At 40.1% G+C, this 24,480-nt stretch overlaps 1 protein-coding gene across 1 annotated transcript in view; it reads right to left on the bottom strand.

The window, feature by feature from the left end:
• The window catches only part of ANK3 (ankyrin 3, node of Ranvier (ankyrin G)), a gene marked incomplete at its 5' end in the record, with an annotated part of 150,173 nt that overhangs the window by 39,103 nt on the left and 86,590 nt on the right, over positions 1-24,480 (bottom strand). The window contains 9 exons of the mRNA XM_010190949.1: positions 1,399-1,425; positions 1,909-2,031; positions 2,768-2,893; positions 3,485-3,713; positions 4,924-5,020; positions 5,592-5,799; positions 7,558-7,769; positions 14,522-14,676; positions 17,783-18,007. Of these exons, the coding sequence (XP_010189251.1) occupies positions 1,399-1,425; positions 1,909-2,031; positions 2,768-2,893; positions 3,485-3,713; positions 4,924-5,020; positions 5,592-5,799; positions 7,558-7,769; positions 14,522-14,676; positions 17,783-18,007 (1,402 nt within the window). The remainder of the gene's footprint in view (positions 1-1,398; positions 1,426-1,908; positions 2,032-2,767; positions 2,894-3,484; positions 3,714-4,923; positions 5,021-5,591; positions 5,800-7,557; positions 7,770-14,521; positions 14,677-17,782; positions 18,008-24,480) is intronic.

Here is a 24,480-nt window from a genome sequence, read left to right as displayed (position 1 = left end):
TTCCTGCTCACAGCGCCTCTGCTTGTAAGATGAAAGAGCTTAGATAGCAGATGCAGCTCATGATACTGCTCTAATATATTTCAATACTATATTATCCCATTATCACTTAATAAACTGCTTCACACTACTAGAAATGGTATGATATTATTCATTCTCTGTAAAATAAACCACCTTTGGCTAGAAACAGGAGATCAACACAAAGGACTACAGATACAGACATAAAACATTCATAAGAGTACAACTTAGACCAATCAAAACTTTCTCCCCAAACTAATTTGTCCTGAAAACACATACACCACAATGTACACTGGCTTTAAAGTGAATACATTAAGGACAAAAAAGGCATGGGAGGGGATTTTTTTAATAGGCACAAAATGTAAAGATGCAGATTAGAAAGCAGACTACTACTGTTAACTAATAAATTGCATCATAAGTTGCTGCATTCAGTGGCATAGCTGCTAGTGTGATGTCTTAAATTAAACATCCTTCAGAGATAAGCTCGCTTGATTATGTGGCTAAAAATATCATTTGTTTAGAAAGAAAACTATTGTTATAAGCTATATAATAGCTCACTGGGAACAAATCCTGTGGAGGCAAAGAGATGTGGTTGCTATTATTATTTTTTAACACGTAAGGAGTGTTTTGTTTTCGGTGGGTTTTTATTATTTTAATCAGCAGGTGGCTACTGCTATTTACTTGCCATCAGGAAGAGAACTTTGCTACTAGGTAAAAAGGATACATCTACATAGTTTCTTTTATATGGTGATCTCATTTGTTACTACTTCTTATGAGTAAAACCCACTCAATTTCCTGACAATCTGATGTTGCAGTTTCCAGCAAACAGTGGATTTTTAAGCTGCAAATATCTGAGGTTTATTTGAAGATAGATTTGAACACAAAATTTAGAAATTTTGCTGTTTCAGAAGAATCCAGTTTATTTTCCGGATTAAAATATTATAGACCGCTATTGTGGCCCCAGCAATACTTCCTTCCTTCTTAGAAGTGCAAGTTACCAAAGCACTGACAGAATTACTCCAAGAGGTGAAATCACATCCACTAAACTCTTCCTGATTTTGCCAAAAATGGACTTGGTCTGAATTTTATATTTATATTCTTTTTTTTTTCCTTCTTTTTGTTTTTCAGGAAAAAAAACCCAAACAAATTCAATTTTGGACTGCTATTATTCAATGCTTGGTTTAATTTCATAATACATAATCTTCTTTTTCCACATTTGTGCACTTCTACAGTTTTGCAAGAGACTATCAGCTGTTAAGGGTCTGGTTATTCTGTAGGTATCATTTCAATTGCATAGTTAAAAATAGTTGTTTTTTCTATAACATGTTACTTTTCTTCACTAAATCTGAAGGAAATAAAAACAGAAGACAGTGTTTATATTACCTCATCATCTTGATCTGACTCTGTTTCCTTTTGGTCCCAAGATGCATTGCAGAGACAAGGAATATTATAATGGACAGCAGGGAAAAGAATATCAGGATATGAAAAGGACCAAATTGGGAGCACAAAATGCAAGCTGATTTATAAGGCAAAGCAAATCCAAAATGTCAACACAAAAGAACATAAAATCTTACATCCAATGCAAATCAACACGTGACACTACTGAAAGCATAAACCTATGACTTGCAGGCTGAAGCATGAGCTGTAAACAGAATCATAAAAATTATAGGAACTTGACACCACGGTAACAAGAGACTTCTAAAGCGTTCTATATACAGGAAACCAATAAAACATAAATTCAAAAGGCCTTTATCATATACCAAAGCATTCTCATTACTGGCATTTCACAGGGTTTCTTTATCACTAGCAGGAAAACAAAAAGACAAAAACTAAAGGAGCAGAAATAAAACCAAACCAACCCTAAGGAAAATGTTCACTCTTCCTAACAAATACCTTTTTGTGTGCTGGCAGAGTGATATTCAAGTTACAAACAGCTGTTTGTGGCAGTCCTTTTGTAGTCTTTGGTTCTTTCAAAAATGATAATCGACCACAAGGTTCCTGGCTGGTGTCTCTTACCTAGAACAGAAGATTTAGTACAGTGTAGTAATATATAGTAATTCAGCTACCTAGAGGAGGTTTCGGGACAGTTTCTCAGAGTTTCTTTCCACAAGAAACTATCTAATGGGTAAAGACCAACGTTACTGAGCTGGAGCTCAGTCTGCTGAAAAAGAAAAGGTGTTACCATGAAAGAGTTAAATCAGCCTCAAGCTCTCTGATGGTAAATCCATGCAAGAGAAGATGTTGAGCGAGTCCAACCAAAGGTTTGTATTAGGATATTACTGAGAGACATTTTCTGCTCACCTTTATTATTTTTTCTGCCATGCTTTGCATTTGTGCTTACCAAAACGCTTAAAAACTTCTTTTGCATGGCAGTAATGATGGGACTATGGAAAGTGAGCATTCATTTGGTAATTAACAGTTTGTGCACACTTTCTTGGAGGCTGTTCAGTTTTTTTTGAATGCATCTCCTTTGCTTAGTCCCTAGGAAATAGTGATCTAATGGTAGTATTCTGGAGGTCTAATTTGAGATATGGTTTTAATAAAAGGCTGTGAATCCATATAACAGGTATTCTAGTTCCAGCTCTGTCATCAGCTCTTTTGTGACTTCACACAAAGCACCCTCTCCATGTTATTCACATATGAAACAATGACATTTAAATCCTTGGCCAAGTTAGTCCTATCAGGCTGAAAAGGTGTTATCACTGGGGAAAAAAAAATATCAGCAGAATAATTTGGCTGATTTTGCTTTTACCTTGATAGAGAATGGCAGTCTATTTTCTTTGAAAGCATAAAAATTAAAAACAAGCTGCTGTCCTCCTTTAGTCAAAGGGGCCAGATTTCCATAGCAATCAACATAAATAGGTTTTCCTTCCAGAACCTATCAAAACAATAAATAAAAGTCAATAAAACCTCTTTTCATAGCAGATCCATACACATAAATTTATCATTATTTTCCCCCATCATAGTTCCTTAGTTTAGCACAAATCCCCACTCAGATTAAATTCAACAACAAATTAGAAAATTGCTGTGCATTATGGCAAGGTAGTAAGAGTGCAGGCAATTTGGGAAACTGTGAGCAACATGAGTAAGAATGCATAGGTTTCCTTCAAGAAACAGTGCGTTGGTGACTACGTATTCACCACAAACCAGCCCCGCTCATGGCTCTGTGTCTGCAGGGCCAGTCAGAAGGAATTTCAGGTCAGCCGCCTGCAAACCCCAGCCAGGGCTACTCAACAGCAACACATGCAAAACCCACGGCACACTGGCCTGGGGCATCCATGTGGAGATAGATCCTCACACTCCCACTGCCTTGCCCTTTTTTGTCCTCCTTTCAAAAAATTTCTTGACACAGCCTTGCTGTGAACTTTTATTTAACTGGGCTTAGAGTGGCCTTTGCAGGACCTCTTGCCACTTGGAAAACACATTGTCCATCTACAGGGAAGAAGCCATCTGTGAGTAAGAAACATACCTCAATGTCTTTGCTTCTTGCAACTTCTTCAAAGTTCTCTTGTTGCTCCAAAGTTTTGTCCACTTTGTCATCAGTCATGCAGAAGCAACGCAAATTGGATTCCACAGGATCATTCATTTTGGCAAATATGACAAACTTTGCCATATAAGGAACGCATATTAATTCTCTATAAAGCTGTGTTGCCAGCCCAACAGTCTCTAGTACTTGATGGCAGTCTGCGAGCCAAAATCTGAGTGGGAAAAAGCAAACCATTAAATTAACGTTTCATTACATTTCAATATTGCTTAAGCCTTAAAGACCAACCATGCCCCGTGATCCCTTGCCATTTTGCATGCATATGGCCCTTGCACACTTCCAAAAGCTGTCATTTTCCTTCTACTTTCAGTGAAGCTTTAACTATCCAAAAATGGGACTTACCTGGCAGCTAAATGTTTGTATACTTATTTGACCCTTCTCACAGTGGTGTATCATAAAATTGCCTGGTTTAAGCCTTATTTGAAGCCAAAGCAGGGAAACTGTATTTCTTGTGACCACCTACCACGTGCATTGTAATGTGCTGATGCTTAATTGTACATTTGATTTGCTAAAAAATCCTTCTTGGCAACACACATGTACAGCAAAATCACATCTCCCATACAGATTGAAACCAAATATGCCCACAGTGAAGTCACCCAGAAAGACAGATGTTATACTGTTATCTTCTTAACTTACGATTAAGAGTTTGATGACAATTTTGATATAAGTGACAAATATTTTAATTTGTAGTTTATATAGAGTCTTTTCCACAATATTTCAGCCCTGATCTATTTGGTTCTTTCAGGAGTTCTCTCTCTTTATAAAACTTTTTATAGATGCAAATTTATGTACTGAATGATAAACTCTTTACCTGGCATACCATGAATTTTATCCACTAGGATGCATGATTTCTACAGATCCTGTTGAATGTTTTCAATCAGCATGTAAGTCCACTAAGTCCATCAAAATTCATTTCAAATCACAATTTTTTGGGAAATGATATTTTTGTGAAAACCATTGTATGTAATTTTTTTAAAAGCCCACAGCCGGAAACTGAATGTCTTTAACTTTTTAAACAAATATGTTTTATGAATCTCCCCAATTATTATTTTTTTTCTAAGGAGCATCTTAAACTTTCCATTGCTGTTTGCAGAAAAACAAACCCCTGTGTGGCACTGTAGCCTTTAGAGAAACAGCGTGATTGCCAGGAGACATCACTGCAGCACAAAAGGCCAGGGTAAAGCTTCATGTGCAAACCCGGATACGTGGGATGCTGATATATAGTGACAAAGAAGCATCTGGTCCAGTACCGCTTCATCAGTCTTGCAAAAGACTTACAGAAAGCCAAAAACCAAGCCCACGACTATACACTTAATCAAGGGAAACTACTCCCTAGGCACATTTGGCAAGCTCTGTTACCATACCTGGCTGAAACATTGGTTGTGAAGGAGACACAGTCATTTGCAAATGTCAGCGGAGTGGTGCCTGTGATATCCTCCCACTGCGCAGGTGAAGTACCTCCTATGTAAATATAAAACCACGGAGATTTTCTTTCAAACACCAAGCATACATAGACTACATAAGAATATCTCTATCTTAAGTTATTTTGCTTCACACATAAAATGAGAACCTAGACAATAATGTTCTCCAACAGCTGTGCGACACGTTATATATTACATTGTATGTTACACACCAGAAAATGACAGTGACGTATGCGAAGCACAAACCTACAAATCAACAGCAAACACCCACTTGATATCAGCCAAGACAGTATTTCTGCAAACTGCTTTTACTAATAACCATAATAGTCAAGGCTGAAATTTTTCATACTAGCTAAATAAAAAAATAGCATTTAATATCTGTTGGTGGAGTTCTTTCACAATGGCATGAGACCAGATTCAAAGCCCAGGGATTCAGTGGGAGCGTTTCAAATCACCTCGGCTGGCTTTGCTCAGGAGAACTGATCTAAACTCTACTGGACCAAGAACACCAATGTTCCCTTACTGGAAAGGAAGAGTTGCACAGTGATGAGAGTGAGCGCAGAGGCACTGCTGTCACGGAAACTTTTGCAAAGAGCATGATTTTCTCTAACCTGTAATGCTACATAAGAGTCGAAGGCTGGGCGTCGTGTCTCCTTTGTACCCATTGGTTACACCCTCTCCCGATGGAGGCGGCACAGGAATTGTCATGGTTATTGGCTTATGAAATTTTCTTCTTCTTGGCTCCACAGTGACAATGGGACTGAAAGTTGCTTTGTTTCCAAGGATTTTTTTGACAATCTCCTCTGGAACTGGTTGAGCCTGTCAACACAGGGAAAGTATTTAAACTAGAGCTACAAATTGGTTATAGACATGCAGAACTGTTTTCCAAAGAGAATTCAATTTTCCTTTTACTTTCTCTAGAATTTTATTTCTTTTTCTTTTTTCTGAGGCAGCCTTCTCCTGTAGCTTTCAAGGGCAATCATTAATATAATTCATGCTTAACATTTTTCTCAACAACCCACTTATGATTTCCTAAGCTAACTTGTAGAACAAAACTATGAATCTCAGAAGATTGCCTGCAATATTTGCAGAGGGTTTTTCAGAGCATGTTTGGGTTTGTTTTTAATGTACATTGAAGGATGATATCAAATGCCATTTCAAAATGCAAAGAGAGGTCTATTTTCCTAGCAGAGGCTTGAGAAGTGAGGACTAGACACTGTCTTGGAGATGTTGAACAGTTCTCAAATCTTCGCTAAACACAAATCCATGCTCCTGAGGAATAATGCGTACTCTGACTTACCTCTGTACTCAGTGCTTCCTATGTGGTTGCACTATTGATTAGTAGGAAATAAATGTTGCGGTCAAATTCATAGAGAATACCTTAAGGTGTAAAAGAGCTATAAGCAAATTTCAGACTTTCTGTCTCCATTTTACGCTCTGAAAGGTAACTTTATATAGGAATAAAGGAAAAGTCGCCACTTATGGAAGAAATGCTATAGAATTTTTGTAGGTTTTGTTACATAAGTGACAGACGTCTCATGGGAAACAGGGTTTTGCATTTGTTTGCCTTTTTTTAATATACTTTCAAGTCTGTTCCTATCAGGCTGACCTGTGACTTGCTGCATTATTTGAACTGCACAATGTACCGATATGCGTAAAATATGCAGCTACGTTGCAATCTCAGCAGATGCAACACTGCATACGAAGACTGCTTCCTTCACACTAGAGCACTCTGGAAAGGCAGATGTATAACCATAATAGCAGAGATTCCATTTTCTCAAGAGTAATCATCTTCATCTGTGAAACATCGTTAACAGAAACGTCCCAGTGTGAATTCCAAGCGCTGGAATATGCATCAGCATTCCAATTTCAAGAACACATCAGACTTGTCAGGTTATTAAGTAATCTTAAGTGATAATTAACAGAATTCAAAGAAAAAGATACCTCCTACAGAATATTTCTCCACTTTCTGTGCAGTTTGCTTATGGAGAGTTTAAGCTATTTGCTCTTCCCAGATTCCACCCATTGCTAGAAACACCAATGATGAACATCCTAAGCTACAACAGATGTATACCGAGGCCTCTGACCCAGCAAACAGCTGGTAAACAGCTTCATGAAATCCTTACCAAACACATTCCTATGACAAAGGGCAGCCCAGTAACACCAATCACAAGCTGCTACTTTGCTGCAGGAGACTACAGGGACTGCACAGCGTCTGTGCAGCTCATAGATGCTGGCAGCCATGGCCAACAAGAACATGGCAGACAACATCACTGAGGCTGTGGTGGCTTCAGGCCATTGCTTTTCCCTTCGTTCTTCAGATGCTAAGCAATATGCAAGGTGATGATTAAAGGGGTGCTGGGCTTTTGCCACAGGGAGGAGGACTGTGCCTCACCTGCACCAGAGGGACACTGGGAGGCAGAGAGCCCGGGTGGACACATGTCAATTCAGATTTCAGATGTGAATACTACCCACCTTGCAACCCATTACTAAGGAGCAGCAGACTCCTTGCCTCATGCATTAATATCAACGATGCACTTGTAGATGCTGTGGATATGAACACAAGGGCATCTTTACCTGGAGTCCCACGCGGATTCTTTTAGTTAGAGCACCCTCGGGGAAGGATGCCTGGACGCGCGGCACCGTTGTGCTGCTCAGCACCCCACCCTCCGGGCCAATTTGGTTACTCTCCTGCTTGATTCGCGAAACCACCGCAAAGTACTGAGGGAAATCCTTTGTGACGATCCTGCAGATACGCTTCTTCTCTAGCTCCTCAACGCTGTCCAGCTCTGGTGGGAGAAGAGAGTTACAATATTCAGGCATTACCTGCCCAGGTTCATACCAGACACATATGTGAGTGAGTGTGAGGTTTTGAATATGCATTAAAATGCTTGAGAAGTGTTTTTTTTTTAATTATTATTTACAAGAGAGAGAGAGAAAATCAGTGCTATTAATTATTAAGCTTTGGTTTGCTCTGTGAACTTTTGCATTGATCTTGACAATGAGGGCTGACAGCACCAGACGCACGGATCTGCCAGCACACCTAAGCACTAGGCTGTGAGTCTCCTCAGCAGCAGCTGCCGTAGGATGGCATCGCCTGCCGTAGGATGGCAGGTTTGTCATGCAGTATGGGAGTCCATGGCGGTCTGGAGGAGATGGGCAAGCTTCTTTCCTCTCTCGTCTATAACTGGAAGTACACAAATGTGTTGATCTTTCTGTGAACACCTTTATGACCAGACACTGAGCTCTGTGGTAAACTGTGGACGTGACAGAGCTCTGTCTGCCAGCACTACCAATGAAACCATAGCAAGGATCCCTTCCCACATCAGGCTGTCAGCCATTCAGGTATCTGTCCCAAAACAACTGCGTTGTGCTCCTCAGATCCTAGGTAAACTTGAGGCATTCTCAGAGACAACTGGAACATAAACAAGTCATCAACAATTAGTGCTTTCAGCCACATTCCCAGCTTGTAGGGTCACCAGGGCTCAGAAAGGTGCATGGAGTTTTAACTAATTAATTAAGTAGATGACATAGACATATATGTGCTGAGGAAAACTCTGTGATATGTCACAAATATAACTAATACCACAACTATATTGTATGTGTGTATATATATGCACTAGTGAAATCCCTGTGATATAAACACTATTCACAAGTGGAGATAATTACACAACTGTCATGCATTTCTCCTGTAATTTCTTGCACTCAGCCTATTTAGCTACTCTAAATGGGTTTCATTCCAGTACTCCACAAGTTTCCATTCTTATTTTCCTCCTTAAAATGGACACCTCATTCTGAATGAAGAAATATGACATTTCTATCAGATGCAGCATGAAAAAGCAGGAGGACCAGAAACGGTACCAAGACAAAAGACACTTGTAAAATTCTTTACTTTATGTGACTGAGCCATTTTCCTTCTCTGAGCACGTAAGCTCAATTACAGCTCTGAAAGAATTAGAATATAAATTTGGTGAAATGCCAGTTTTCTATTTTAAAACTTTCAGCAGGTAATTTGGACTAATTGCACAGTGTTGCTGTGGATCATATGTAGCTACCAGAAGAGGATAATTTCTTATCATAATGTCAGCTTCCATTTACTTTGACTTAGAGACTGATATCTGAAGACCTCTAGTGAATTAGGTATTCTGCCTGCAGCCTCTGGAAGCGATGGTTTATGCAGGAGTCAGACTGGATTCTTAAACTCCCAGGCAGGTATGATCTTGACCCGTAAATCCTATGCATCCTCCTGTTTGTTGCTAGAGACTAAGCCCACTATAAAATGCTCACAGAGATAAAGGATAACTAAAATTCTCCTGAAGTAAAACATTAGTGGTTTATATAAGAACATTTCAAATTCCTTTGAGCTTGTAGGAAGATGATGTGAAGATCAGAGTGGTAGAACAACAGTCAGGCATGGAGAGGAATTGTTTGGTTAATACATATATAGTCTTCTACATGAAGTTGTCATTTAACAGAAAAAAAATGGTGAGCAATCAAACCACCTCTCTGACTGAAATGCAGCGTTAACATGACAGAATTAATGAAACAGGGAAAACGAGTCCAGTGAGACGTCACGTTTCCTGAACACACTTCATGCACTTTACAGAAAGAGCTAACATCATTACTATTTTCCTCAGTTGCTGACACTTCATTCCTATGTCATGTGTTTCAATTAAAAAACTCCAAGGATTTTTTTGTTTGGGTGGTTGGGTTTTGTGTGTTGTTTTTTTTAACCACAGAGAAGCATGCTATACACATCATCTTACAGATACAGATGGCAAAGTAGAGAGAGGTAAAGCAGAAAGGTTAATGGCAGAATTGAGAAGAGTCTCCCAGTGCCACTGTCTTCCAGATTTGTGTTAACAGCCCAAAGAACACCTACAGCCAATAAGTTTTAGAGAGTCAAGAGAAAGGTATTGTGAATGTACATGTACGTCTTCCCCTGCCACTCAAGTGTGTGACACACTTATCCTAAGGTGGCTGGTGGGAGTGATGGAGAGAGGTGAGATGGAGAGCAGAAAAGGGAGGAGGAAAGGAAGATCACTCCTCCCCACCCTCTAGTCCATGCTGTCACATGAGTGTCATGTTAAGGTTTCTGGACAAGAGAAGAGAAATCCTGCCATGTCCTCCAAGGTCAGAGAGGGACCTCACATAGGGTGGCTCAGGTCAAGGACAGCAATCACACTGGTTTTGTCAGGTGAGAGGCAGTTGTGGATCAAATTTGTCCCATGTCTAATTTCTTTCTTTTTTGCTTTCAGATAAAGTAATGCAAAGCAAAGTCTTCTGACTGGAAATGGAATAGAAGTCACAGCACACCTGGCTGTTTCATGACTTTCAAGGTGTCTTTCTGTGATCTGGCATCTGATTTCCCTTACCAGGGCCTTAAAAGGAGTTTAGCTATCACTGATAAAGCAAACTTCACCTGTACTCTGCAGACTGAATAGCACTCTGAGTTTTGCAGCCCTCCTGCAGCACTGGCTAGAACAGAGCTGGCCTTGTCACTGCACAGAGACTGAAAGGTGGGTTAAGCACAGGATGCCAGTTTTCCCCATACAGACATGTGCTCATTAAGATACTGTTGCACTAAAAGTGGGGCACCCAGGGGGCAGTGTTCACATGGAGAAAAGTACAGGAGATGGACAGAGGCAGAAAGAGCACATGGAAAGGGGCAAGAAGCTGAGGACAGTGAGACTTGTCTTAAAAATGCTGGTAACTAGACCCAATCTCTCAGCTTCAGTATTTCACATAGGTAACTAGATGCCCCCAGTGCCACGAGGAGGTCTCACTCTCAAATAAGTATTTCATGTGCTTTTTTGTATATTTTTACACTATCTCTTACGTTTCCATACACAACACTAAGTTTAACAGCAATATGTTTAAAAACTTCTCTTGGAATTGTGGCAAAATCACTGCAGAATGATTTACGGTGGTATTTTAAACTTCAAGCATAAACAAAGTCACACTCAGGTTTGTTCTGTAGATTCAAAGAAGTATCGGTGTCAAAACTACTGCTTCCCACCTGAAACTACACTGTGCAGCTGCAAGCATAATGTAAGCACAAATATTTTTATTTCTTGGCTCACTCATTAGATTGCAAATCCCTGTAAAAATATTAGTCACCTCAGTGTGTGCATTTATGCCCACAATTTGTCTACAGGTACCTGTAAAAGGTGCAGGAATGTAAAAAGCAAACACAAGTTATATTTAAAAGGAGCCTGGCTGAAAACCTAACCTATTTATCAGTTAACAAGACAGAGAGCTTCTTCTTAAAATACATATATACACATACATATAGAAGTATTTTACTTGATTGAAGCTTAAATAAATGTAATATGGCCGAGAGCTGTGAATTGCTACCCTTGTGTCTGGAACCAAACTCCTCCTCTTCCTAAAAATGCCAAGTTCACTGTATTCCCTCAGCCCTATATTTGCCTAACTACAACAGATGTAAGCAAAAACCTGATGACACCAATGAAAATCTGACTCTTTACATCACGGTTCATTGCTCTTTCATGATAATAATAGCAAAGTCCTGCTATTATTTAATCCTGCATTTAGTGCCCTGAAGTGTTGCCTCCTGTTCTGGATTATTTTGGGTCTCAGATGAGTTTTTCCACCAGATGGTGCTGCTGCCAGTAAAGAACAGGCAGGTTTGCAGCAGTCCCCACGGAGGCCGAGGAGCAAAGATGTCCTCACTCTCATCCCCGCTGGCTGAGCAGGACAGCAAAACGGGAAAAACAAAACAGAGCAGACTGTATTTTAAAAAATGCGGCTTATTAAGGAGCTGGGAATAAAAGTCTGATTGCCCTCCTTCACTGCACAGATAGGAAAGAACTAGGCCTGCTGTGATTCACTAACACAAAATGGACCAGCTGCTTTTAATAGAAAAATGGGCACTCCTGCAGCATGTTATGGCATTTAGAGATGACTATGTGGATGAATTTTTTTTGCAAAGATACACTAAACTTCTGGATATGACTATGTGGCTGCTTTTTATTTCAATTAAAGATTGGTTCTGCCTCCAGAATTCGTACCTGGAATAAAACTTTTCTCAAAGCTATAGCTTCTGAGTTGCAAGATATTGCTCCAGAGCCAAGACTAACTGCGGTATTTTGTAACGAACCAGTAAAAATTCAAATGAAAACCAAAAGAGAACTCGCTTTTAATTCTACAAATTTGTAGTTTTATGTTATTTCTTGTAAGACCTTTTACACAGAAAAGATGTCATTTAACTGAGCAGAATTTTGTCAAGACACTTGCACTATTTTAATGCAGGGTTGGTTTTTAATTTTGTTTTGTTTTCCTAACTAGAGAAGGATTAAGCTAAAATGAACTGAACAAATAATCAACACAATGCTCTGGGTGTGTCTGCAGTATTTTTTCTCCTTTCCCTCTCATAAATTATTGCCTGGATTGGTAAATGGCATTTCTGTGGTTTGGCTTTCCAGGTGCCAAATTTTTTCACTCTAAGGGAGCAGTCCAGTGTCCACCATCCTTTCTGTGATTCACTGGCTGTACATATACTTGCTAACCTCAAACAGCAGTTCCCCAGAAGGGAAGAGCCACCTGAAACCTCCAGTAGATCCAAAAGTTGAACTGTGGCTCCGAATTGTGAAGTTTACTATTTTAGGCTCTAAGTACTGAGTGCTTCATGCTGATGTCTCTCGAAGTGTTTGTATTTATTGAGCCCTCTTCTCTGTAAAATGTGAATTTATTTCCGAATTGTGAAGTTTACTATTTTAGGCTCTGCGTACTGAGTGCTTCATGCTGATGTCTCTCAAAGTGTTTTTATTTATTGAGCCTTCTTCTCTGTAAAATGTGAATTTATCCATATGGCACCTCTAGGGAGCTCTTCTATAAGTGATGCAAGTTGGAGCACTTCATAAGAGTTTTTTTGTGCCCAGATTTCCTATCCCAAAATTGAACTAAGCTCAGTTTGGAACGCACGCAAAGCAAACAAGCAAGCTGCTGATCAGTCTGGAGTACCTCACCACTGACAAGGCACCAATACTTCACCCAAATGCCAAATTAGTACTTCCTATCTCATGGCAGAGTTCAGAGAAGGAGGGGGTGGTGGTAAGGCACCCCTTTCTCTCAGAAAGGCTGCAACTACTGACTTCGGTCCTGAAGCCATTCTTCCCCAGGCAATACTGTCCTGGGCCATGCTCACTCTTTTGCCTGTTCCACTGCCTTTAGGTAGCCTTCTGTGATTAGGTTTATTGTATTTTTCCAAACTCATTGACCCAACATTTGCAGTGTTTCTGCCCTACTTCTTAATTTATTATATTTCTTTGAAATAAATACCTACAATAGATCATCACATGCAACAAGCAGATCTTTGCTGTTGCTCTGTATTTTTACAAGCTCATGTGCAGTTCAAATACTCCAAAGTGAAAATATTACACAAGCCCGTTCTGCTGTTTCCATTCCCAGATGATCAGGAAATCAGTAAAAATGCTAAATCTCAGATGTCCAGGGAGCCCCTGACAAAAGCACTACTCTTCTTGCATGTTCTCAAGGCATGCATTTGCTGAGGCTACCCTCTTCAAAGAAGGAGAGGCCAGGATCAAAGGCAGACCCTGCTCACAGATACCTCTCATAGCTGCCATCCACAGCCTGATCATTTGCTTCAAATGCTTCTGTTGATAATGAAATAACTTTCCTGCAGCTGCTACCCCACCACACTGTGACTTTCTGTAGGTTATCCAGAGAAAATCCTGTGGCTAAGCCTTAATAGAAAACCAAAGTCTAAACAGCAGGCTATTTCATTCACACTCAGGTGCAAAGAGCTCAAGCAATTGTTTATCAGCACAAGTACTGAAAAATACTTGCTAGGAAAGGAAAGCAGTGGTGCCAAGGGCTCACTGTGGTCCCAGCCTGGCTTTGCCTGCGATGCGTCCACAGGGACCATCTGTCACAGAATCCTCTGATGAACTGTGTACAGCTGAGTCCTCTCATCTTAAGGGACTCTCACACAAATAGCAGGGTCCAAGCAAAACAAGGGAGCCAGACTTCCCAGATGGGCATCAGAAAGGCAAGTTGTGTATTTGTGGGATGTAACCACCCGTCTCGCTAGATTTAATTCTAAGGAGGCCTTAGCTTTCCTAGTAGCCTCCCTACACCCTCTGACCTCTTGGTCTATGGCCCAAGATCTGCATTTGCAGAAAAGTCTAATGTAACTGATATTTACAGTTCACCCTTGGTTTGGAATGACCTTCACATGGCCCTGCCTGAGCAGCAGAAACACGCTTACCTCCAGCTGGGATGTTATACTCAACTTCATGCTGTAAAGCAACTGTGCAACTTTCCTTGAACTTGGTAGGACTCCAGACCAAAACTTACCACTCATTTCAGGATGTCACCAGGTCACTGGTGAACAAGTTGTCTTTACACTTTTTCCATTCGTTTAACGTGGAACACACACTGTATTCCCCAAAGTCAGATATCCTTTGCATTGTTTTACTTCAGGTTGCTTTAATCTGCTCATGTTAGCAAGCCTGCACAAAGATAAGGCTTGCTAAAGCTTTGAGAAAATGTTTACCTTCATCCATGCCATTGAGTATTTCAGATAAATCTTCATGTTTGCTGTCATACTGGTGCTCCTTCCACGTTTCACCATTTTCACTTCGAAGTACGATTAGTTCTCTTTCTTTTCCTCGCATTGATCCAAAATGCGGGATTTCCACTATGACAGGGCTAGAGAAAAAGGAATCATATTATTTTTAACCCCATATCTACTCTCTGCCCTTAATTTCCTATGTGTGTTAAGTCCTTAAGAAAACTACAATCATTTTAAATAGTTAGCACTGTTGCGGTAAAAATGTTTTTAAAATTGTCAAAGCTGCACAATCCTTTTTCATTTAAACTATAATTGATAGATAACTTGAAAATATTCATATGTAGCTCATTTTTAATGTTAATAATCTGAAACAGCTGCCTACATGAAAAAATAGTGATAGCTTCAGCTAAGAGAGCTCTCCTTGCTCGTTTATCCCAGTATGTAGGTGATCCACCCTGCCTCCAGCACACACAGCACTGCTGACTTTTAATTGGCATTACCACAGTTGAAGTACAGACTTGGCTGAAGGGATTTAAAGGGGGCAAAGTCAGTTCAGAAACAGTCCAGCTATCCAAATGCATGCAACAGCTACTGACTGCAGCAGGAACTGCCCACGAATGTAGGTTTTGAACTTCAAACTAAGGCCAAAACTTTTCAAAGCCCTCCCTGGCTCTGTGTTGATGCAGCTCCTGTGAAACACAAGAGATTGTTTCTCATCGGCTTCACTTTCTGGTTCTCATGCCCAAAATCACAGCTGCAACATCTGCACTGTAAACTTCACTGGGGAATGTTTGGATCCTTTCAGAAAGGATTTCTCCCAGCTAAGCAACATCACAACCACATTTATATTAGTTACTGTCAAACATTTTGGAGAGAGGAAGGAAGGGGAATGAGAAGGTGGTTAATAATACACCTATGTCAGCAGACAGTGTACCTTCAACAGAGGACTGCAAGTGCATTACTGAACAGTTATTGTGAACAACTGACAGAAACCACCATTCACTTCATGTGCCATTCCTTAACAAAACAGACACTTTTGCCAAACACTTCACAGGCAGGATAGGCAGGATATGCATTTTAAAGTATGCTAAGACAAACCGACTGAAATCACACAGTAAGTGAACAATTATGGATTATGCAGCTTTAAGACATTTAAATAGACAGTATCATTATTTTCCTACAGAGGTTGTAAAAGATTTCACTGCTTTGTAACAGCTCAGCTAAAAGTAGCATCACATGATGGGTGAAGTATGCAGCACTTCTGTGGTGCCGTACATATGCAAGAGGTTAACCAGTCACTCAACTGAGCACGGAAACCACAACAGCCATCATGAGGAAAAACAAAAACTAGATGGAAGTCCAGTTTTCACATTAAATACCAAGGGAGAAGATTTAGGTCGTATTTTTTCCCATGAAAATGAAAAAGACCGTTTAATTAATAAATATTTGAAATGCTTTTAAAAACACTCAGGCTGTTACTCTAATCTCAAGTCTTTTAACAAGAAATAGGAATGTAGCTGCTGTGTCCCATTGTGCACAGCAAGTAAATACCAGGACTTCAAATACATTGCTGAAGATATTTAGTCTCTAGTTCAAAAAGAGTACAAACTGAAAACTAACACTGCAGTACAATCTTTGCAGGCTAATATTTTAGATACTGTCTCTGTAAATATTTAGAAACCACACCATTTTGTGCATGACATTTAAGAAGAATACTCAGCGAGAAGGTATTGAACAGGTTTGGAACACCAAACACTCACCAATATTTGGAAAAACTAATGCGATAAATTTCACAACGTGGTTTGAAAACAACAGTCAAAAATATACAGAAACATTCTTACATTTTTAGACTATACAGTGCAGTTCCTTTGGGTAGCATACTTAACATTATGAATTTAACAACATGTCTCTTGCAGGTTGAAAAGATTAGTATTTCTCCAACCTTGGTGAACGAAGTCATTCACTCAATGACATTTTTTCTAAATAATCTTTCATAAATTGTAGACTTTATTGAATCCCATTTTACAAATGCTCTTCCCAAAACAGACTCACTCAAGGCCTGTAAATACCTTCTCTACCACAGAGTTGAACTTAAAGGACTGTCACTGTGTATTAAAATGTATTTGATGCAGTTGAAACACTTCAAATTTAAAAATTACAAAAGCACGGAAGTTATGAAAGCACAATGCTGGCAGTGAATTTTACATGCCTATAAGCACAAGGTAGTAGCAGAGCTATATTAAATCAAGCCACTATGATTTTCTTTCAGTGACATAAATCAACTGAAAGCTTCAGAAAAATAATAAAAATAAATAAATAAAATGGGAGTAACAAAAAATTGGAAACAAAAGAAAAACTGTAGACATTCTGTATCTTTTCTGTACATATCCTACCCAATAAATTTTGTTCCTTGAGGACCAAGCTGCAGGATTCGGCTAACCATGCTCTCACCCTCATTTAGAGGGGGAGGAGTGTTAGGAAGATGCAGTTTACTGAATAATATCCATGCAGCAGGAAGAGAAACGAGAAGGGGAAATTAGGAACAAGCTGTCATTCCCGACAGAACCGGCAGATTACACCAGGGTGCCACTCATGGTAATGAACAAAATTTATAATTAGGAAAAAAAAAGCCACATCATAGTGGATTGTTTCCCCTGTTTCAAGCTTAAAAAAAAGTCAGTTCCTAGCATTTGTACTACTTGATGCTCTACAGTAAGTGCTCTGCCATCGCTCTCAGTGGCTTTTGCTCCATGAGACAGAGACAGGCAGCTCCCAGCAACTCTGGCAGCAGCTGTGGACATGCTGTGGCATAGGAACAGAGCAGTACAGGAACAGTATTTGGGTCCTTGTGGGTGACTTCAGGACATTTTTGTGTGACAGTTATGTTTCTCCAATACTCTACGAGCAGGAGGGTCAAAGCCTGCTCTGGGTTACAGGTATGTTACGACTCCTGACTTCAAAGGTAGGTTGCATGAATACGTGGGGGCAGGACCTGGCCTTTTCATGGCTTTCCTTACCTTCAGCTCCACTCTGCAGTCATCACAGAGGCAAAGCAAGCCCTAAAATACAAGGGGACTTTCTGGAAGGAATGGCAGGTTGGCATTTTTTAATATTTCAAGTTGAGTAACCTATACTATATGCTTAAATGAGGTAGAGTCAATGTTTAACTACTTAGATCTAAAGGATAAAGGAAATGAAAGATGCAACATGAGTGTAAACAATGAAATTGATTCAAAAACTCACCCTAAAAATTGTGCCCCTGCTGGCCCCATTTCTACAAGTCTACTTGCTAATCCTTCTCCTTCAACCATTGGTGGTGGGCTGGCCAGTTTATGCCTCTTTACCAAGCGGCAGGTGATGCGGGTTGGTGCTGTACACTTGCGTGGCGGGATAATTATTCTCATTCCATGATGGCGACTACCCCTCATCGAGCCCCCACGTGCATCAACCATAAAACTAACCAGGAAACTGTAGGAAAAAGGGAAGACATCAATCAAAATGGTCATAAAACAAGCAGAAGATCAGCAAAAAGTCAACCGCCACAGTCTTTAAAACACTATTAGAAAAGTCCTCCCGTACCCAGCTAAATTAAAAGGAACATGAAGATTCTTTTAAAACTTATACTTACATGTTAACTATTGGCTATCAAAAGCAGGAATTGCTAAAGGTTTAGCAATATCACAGTGAAATGAACTGGTGCTACTGAGTAATTTGGATTAAAAGAGTACATGAGTAGTGTATTAGTAGTTGTTTATTAGAAATTAAAAACACCTCTCTGTTTCTGTTAGCTATACTGTCCATAAATAAGAGTAATTAGCCTCACATGCAGAAAGGAAGCAATGTAGAAAAAGGAGAATCAAAAATGCTTATTATTTTGGGGATCTCAGTCTTCAAAACCGCCTCACAGTCTCCATTTGCAAGCACTCCTGATGGCTGGCACAGCGAGTGCTGGGACCTTGGGTGACAGTCAGTCCAGGCTACTAAGGGCTTCCACTGATGGGTAGTGAGTGAGAATATCAAGTATGTAACTTTCTTGAGGCTGCTGGCATGGCTGTCTGGAGGAAATCATGCCATTACTCCTCTGTGAAGATGACACTCATCATCAAAAAGTGACAGTAAGGAAAAATCACATTTGCCAACATAATTCCAATGCATAACCTTCCGTTTAATAACAGAAGTGTAAGCAATCATATTTGTAAGTGGTGAGTGGTAGATTTTAAATTAAAATTATTTTTATTAGCAAGGGAATAATAAATATTAACAATAATAATTGTTAATAGTTGTGATTTATTTCATCTCTGAAATGCTGAGAAGCTTCATACACAAAATGTTACTGTCTTTAACCAAACAGTGCCAGGAAAGCAGAGTCTCCTTCCAGGACCAAAGCCAGAATTTAGCCTATTTCAACACCCTGCAGCACAAATCCTCCCAGTTTACGGGGATCAAAACATACAACCTCCCGCAGGGCTAAACATGGGAATGGGGGAGAGGTGTCCTCTGGTGCTCCAAAATTCCTTCTTTTTTCCCTGTATAAACCAAGAGAGAATAGCTTCAGGTAGAAGATGCAGTAACAGGCCAGTATTAAGAAGGACATGAGTTACCAACTCAGTCTGGATGCCAATACATTTTTTTTGTTTGCTCCTTCTGTATGAGATGCAGACACTGACATAGCTGGCACATATGCTGTATGGTTTTACTATTTTCAAGGCTGTTGCCAAAATTTCCAGATCTTAAGGAGTAAACCTTCACATGATTAACAGGTGACTCCATTAAATTTCCTGGTTCCCTACTGTAAACTGAACTAAGGGGAAGAGCCAATAATCCAGGGGAATCATGAAGATTCTTTAAAAAAAAACCCCAAGTGCTCTGAAGTATGAATGGGAATTTAAGCAAGACAGTTACATTTGCTTTTGAGACCAGCAGGATATCTGAAGTAACAGCTGACATGCATTGGCCAGGCCTGCAAAAAAGCTGCATTTGGAAGTCCAGCCAACGTGGGTGGGAAAATCCGCACAAAAGCAAGAGTGTAATCAAAAGTAGTATTTAGTGGTCTGCAGGAGACAGGCGGGTAAGGACACAAGCTGTAAATATATGAAGCAGGACGGAAAGGCTGTCCAACTGAAATCCAGACGAAGAAATTACTACATTGCTTTTCTTCAAACCAAATTAAAATCCATCAGTAAAGATGGGGAGGTGAAACAGCCCTCTGAGATGACCCTGTCACCCAAATATATAATATCTTGGTCCCCAGACACTTTACAAGACTGAAGCATGGAAAAAAACTAATGATATTTCACAGTGGTTTATACAAATAAATTGTATCCACATTTCTCTCCTAGACAAACATACTGTACACTACTGAACAAAGCCAAATGTTGCCACTAAGGTATCTGAATTCCTTGTAAAAGAGACTGTTTCAGTGAGACAGGATCTTTGCTGAATGGCTAACCAAATGCTTCCTACAAATATTAGATCTATGTCAAAACAACAATATGCTCAATCTTTAAAGAATAAAGCATATAAGTTATTTTAATATTTATAGATCACAAGATCTTAGATGTCAGTAAACTCTATTGACCGGAACACTTTTCTGTTTGCTAACAAAAGGCTGCACCAAGCAGAGACACCAGCTCTAGAGAGCCTGGACCTTTGGTTCTCTCTGCCCTCTGCTCAGTGAGCAGCATTAGCCTGTCAGCACGTTTACGTTGCTTTTTGTCCCTGCAACTGCTCTACATGGTGGGTGCTGAAGGCCGGTGGTAGGAGGCAGATGCCACTGAACAAGTGAAAGGTAGGCCAGCGGTTGGTCTTCAGAGCTGGCAAGGAGCCAGCCTGTGACTAGCTGTGAAGAGAGTTCAAGACAATTCATTACAATTTACTACGAAGCAAAGCAAAATATCAAGCAGGGACTCATAGCCCTTGCCCACCGAAGGGAGAATACTGAAAGGAATCTGTTACAATTGGTGCTTTGGTTGCCTTTTAAAAATGTGCATGGTTTTCATTTGCAGAGAAGACAGGGTGCCGCTTCAGACGACGTGGAAGTGCGCAGGGCAGAGGGGTGGCTGACTGAAGTTGATGAGGCAGCAGCTCCAGGGAGGCACATCTGGTCCATACACTGGAGCAACGGAGAGGGGCCTCCAGGGGAGCTTGCAAAGGCTGAGTTTGGCCTGACAGCTCAGTACAAGGCAATGTTTTGGAGCGCTGCCTATCATGTAAGAGATTACTGGCACGTTAAGCCAGCTCATATTTAATACAAAAAGGAGTTTTTCATCTAATGCAGAAATGTCAAAGCTTGCAGTCAGATAAGAAGTTCTCTCTGTATCCAAACTATTTAAATGATGCAAGTATGTCAGAGGGGATTTTCAAAAATATGTAGGCATCCAAATGAACTGATTTAAAATAACATATAAATCAATGGAAGTTAAAACTAAGTACCTGTAAAAATCAGGCACCAAGTTCTCAGGTATGTTTAGGCTGTAGATTTCAAGGCCATGCAGAGATAGCTGAGTTGGGCTTGATGACAGGCACTGACACCAGCCCAGCCTTGGCAACCTGGGGCTCAGCACTGCTAAGGCACACTGCTCACAGCAAAGGTCGATTAACCCTTGACTTGAGTCTATGCTCCACCGCAGGAACTAGCCCCTTACAGCCAGCTTTGGTGTCTACACCACACTGCAGCCTTCAGTGAAGACAAAACCTTCAGCAGATCACTTTTTATGCATATTGCTCCCATATCAAGTTAATAAATGTCAACAGCATATTAATTACTTCCTTGTTTAGTTTTCAAATTAGTAAATTACCATTTAAAACAATAATTCCAAACAGTATTTCATGCACTTTCTATCAAAAAGATTAGTAGCTGATGCTTACCTAAATTAATGCTGCACTAATAATGGAAACTACATTATGATCTCTGAAACACAACGCTAAGTGCTAATGAGCATTTCTACTTGAATACATGGAAGGGATGAGGGTGCGGGAGGATGCACTACAAACATCTACACACACTCTGTGGGAAAAGGGTTAAAAAAAAGAAAATAAAATGAGGATTCACAGAAAGCACAGAGTTATCACCTTGAATCATACTGGGGAAGTGGAGAGGAATAGCTGCAAAATAATTTAGAAAGCAAATGGGAAAAATTAATTTAAGATAATTAGAGGCAGGCAACAGAAAATATCAATAATAAGTGCAAAGGAAAAGTAACAATCAGAAAAATAACAAAAGCAACACATTTGAAGGCCAACTTTAGAAATTATATGGCTTTTGCTTCGCATATCGTGACCTGTGTCATATAAAATATGATATACATGGAAAAAAATCTGAAAAGAAGTGTTTGTTTAATTAGTTAGCACCAGTCCATAATTTATCTGAGAAATGAAAAAGCACACTGAGGAGAAAAAAGCATTTGCAATTTGCGTAGGTCAACAGATAATTTACTGTAAAATAACTTCTTTATTTAATACCCAAAATACGCTCCACTGTGCCATGGAAAACCAGTTCTTGCACTTTTCTACAGCAGCTTATTTTCCAAAGCATAATGTATAAAGATGTGTATGGCAGGATGCTTCAAAGGAGCATCAGTCTATGCCATTCATTACACTACTTTCAAAAATGAGTTCTTCTGTGTGCACAAGGAGATGGGAGTAAACTCTAATTAACCTGATGTATTCCACCTTGTAAGACTGGATTCAGTATTTCTGAGTTTCTCAATATGGAAGCCAGTGTGACACATGAATTTATTTCCTTCAGCTAAGAAAATCAAGGAGTTAAAAAAGGCAACATGAAGAGAGCACACCCACATTTTAGTTTGGGAAAGCTGCACGAGTAAGCTCACATCTGAAAGTCGAAGGTCATTTTGGCGAAGGGTCTATACCCTTCCAGAGGCCTCACGATTCATGACACATTTCAATGTGCTGCTTACAATGGACCCTGTTCAAAATCTATGCTGGCAAAACAACTTCACTGAACTCAAAAAGAAAAACATAAAACATTATCTTGGCTTAAAAAAAAGGAAAAAAACAGAAGAGTCAAAATTACTGCCAACAATTCCTTCTTTCTTCCCCTTTCACTGATACATTGCTGGATTTCCACATCCTGTTCCCAAAATTCCCCTTCTGCCTAAGTTAAGAAATGGGAACAAACTGATGTTCTCTTCTGACAGTGGGTAAATGGGGGAAAAGAGCAACCCGAGGGAGAGGACTGCAGAGAAACTCCCCTTGCATGGCACATTGCAGAGCTGGGGGACGAAGAGGAATGCAAAGAGCAGAAGGGTCAGCCCCTGGCCGCAGGGCGACCTGGGCCATGAGGGCTGCTGACAGCAGACGACCCCAGCCAGCATACCTCTGCCCATGGCCACAGAAAGAACTGGGGACAAAAGCCAGCAGATGAAGCACTGCGAACAAGCAGAAAAGGAGCTGCTTTTCAGAAAGACACCGGCAGAAGAGAAGTGAAAAGTCACAATCCTCTGCGTACCAGACATGCTGAAGTACTTGGAAGATGCAAAGACAACATCTGTTGATTGTGTCTAGATAAAGATAACAGGGAGAAACAGTATCATATTATAATATGCGGCCACAATTGAAAAGAAAATGAATGAGTGAGGGTTTTTTCCTAAAAATGGAACTGAGTCATCACAGCATCACTACTGATAGACTTTATTTGCCAAATGAGAAATGTGGCAGGTCAGAAAAGCTATACCTGTTTGGAGGATATTTTGGTGCTCGGATTCTCTCCCTCCCTTGCAGCCCCACAGTTCACTCCACTGCTGCAGGTTTACAGCTCTTCCCCTCTAGGCAGCAGCTAAGGCCATGTCTGCATTAGCAGGGACCAATGTAAAAAGGGAGTGGATCTGAAGTAGTGGATACAAAAGATCGCACGTCCACAGAATTTTTGGAGGGTTGGAACCATTAAGTGAGCATGCTGAAGAACTAAGAGCAGATGCATACTGTTCCAGAGGAGGAGCAGGATGCAAATATCAGACCTATTTTGTATCAGGATGAAAAGGAGTCAGAAAATTTTAAACCAATCGCCTAACACCAATTAGCAGAAAAATTCCAAAATAAATTCTCCAACAATCAATCTATAAGGGCCTAATGGATAAACAAGAGATTACAACTCATAGAATCATAGAACACCAGGTTGTAAGAGACCACAAGGATCATCCAGTCCAACCTCCCAGGGTAAAAGTATAGTTTAAATGAGATGGTTCAGCACCCTGTCGAGCTGACTCATAGAACTGACCAATGTGGGGGAATTCACCACTTCCCCTGGAGATTGTTCCAGTGTCTGATTGAACTCATGGTAAAAAAATTCTTCTGGAGTTCAGTCGGAATCTCTCCAGAAGCAACTTGTGTCCATTACCCCTCGTCTTTTCCATGTGGCTCCTTGTGAAAAGGGAGTCTCCATCTTCTTGGTAGCCACCCTTTCTGTACCAGCCCTCAAAATAAAAACGAGCCAAATATAAGTGGCAAGCGTAACTCACATCAAATGAATTTAACTTCCTTCTTTGACAGGGAAACTTACCCAGTGGATGTGTGGAAGTACTGTTTTGGTATTTCACAGTAAGCAATCAAGGTGAAGTATAGATAAGGTAAGTGCACAAAGGAAGTTACCTCTAAAGAGATACTATCAGTGCTTTACTGTTAAACTGAAAGGAAACTTCAAGTGGGGATTTCACTGTGCTGTCCTGGGCCAGACACCAAGCTAATGTTTTCATTCATGATTTGAACACTGGACAGAAAGAAGGTCTGAAAAGTCTTTTGGAAATAGGATCAGAATTAAAAGCTATCTTACTAAAATGGAAAAAGGATCTGGAAGCAACAAACTGAAACACAGTAAAGGCAAAGGCAGACAAGGAAGAAACCAAACACATGAGCACAAAACATAGGAAAAATAACCAGAGTGCAGAATTCCAGAAAAGAACCAAGAAATTCTAGCAGATCAC

Source organism: Mesitornis unicolor, unplaced genomic scaffold (genome assembly GCF_000695765.1).
Source record: "Mesitornis unicolor isolate BGI_N332 unplaced genomic scaffold, ASM69576v1 scaffold2318, whole genome shotgun sequence".
Lineage (NCBI taxonomy): Eukaryota > Metazoa > Chordata > Aves > Mesitornithiformes > Mesitornithidae > Mesitornis > Mesitornis unicolor.
The sequence above is the reverse complement of the archived record's forward strand: the minus strand, read 5'-3'. Positions and strand labels throughout refer to the sequence as shown.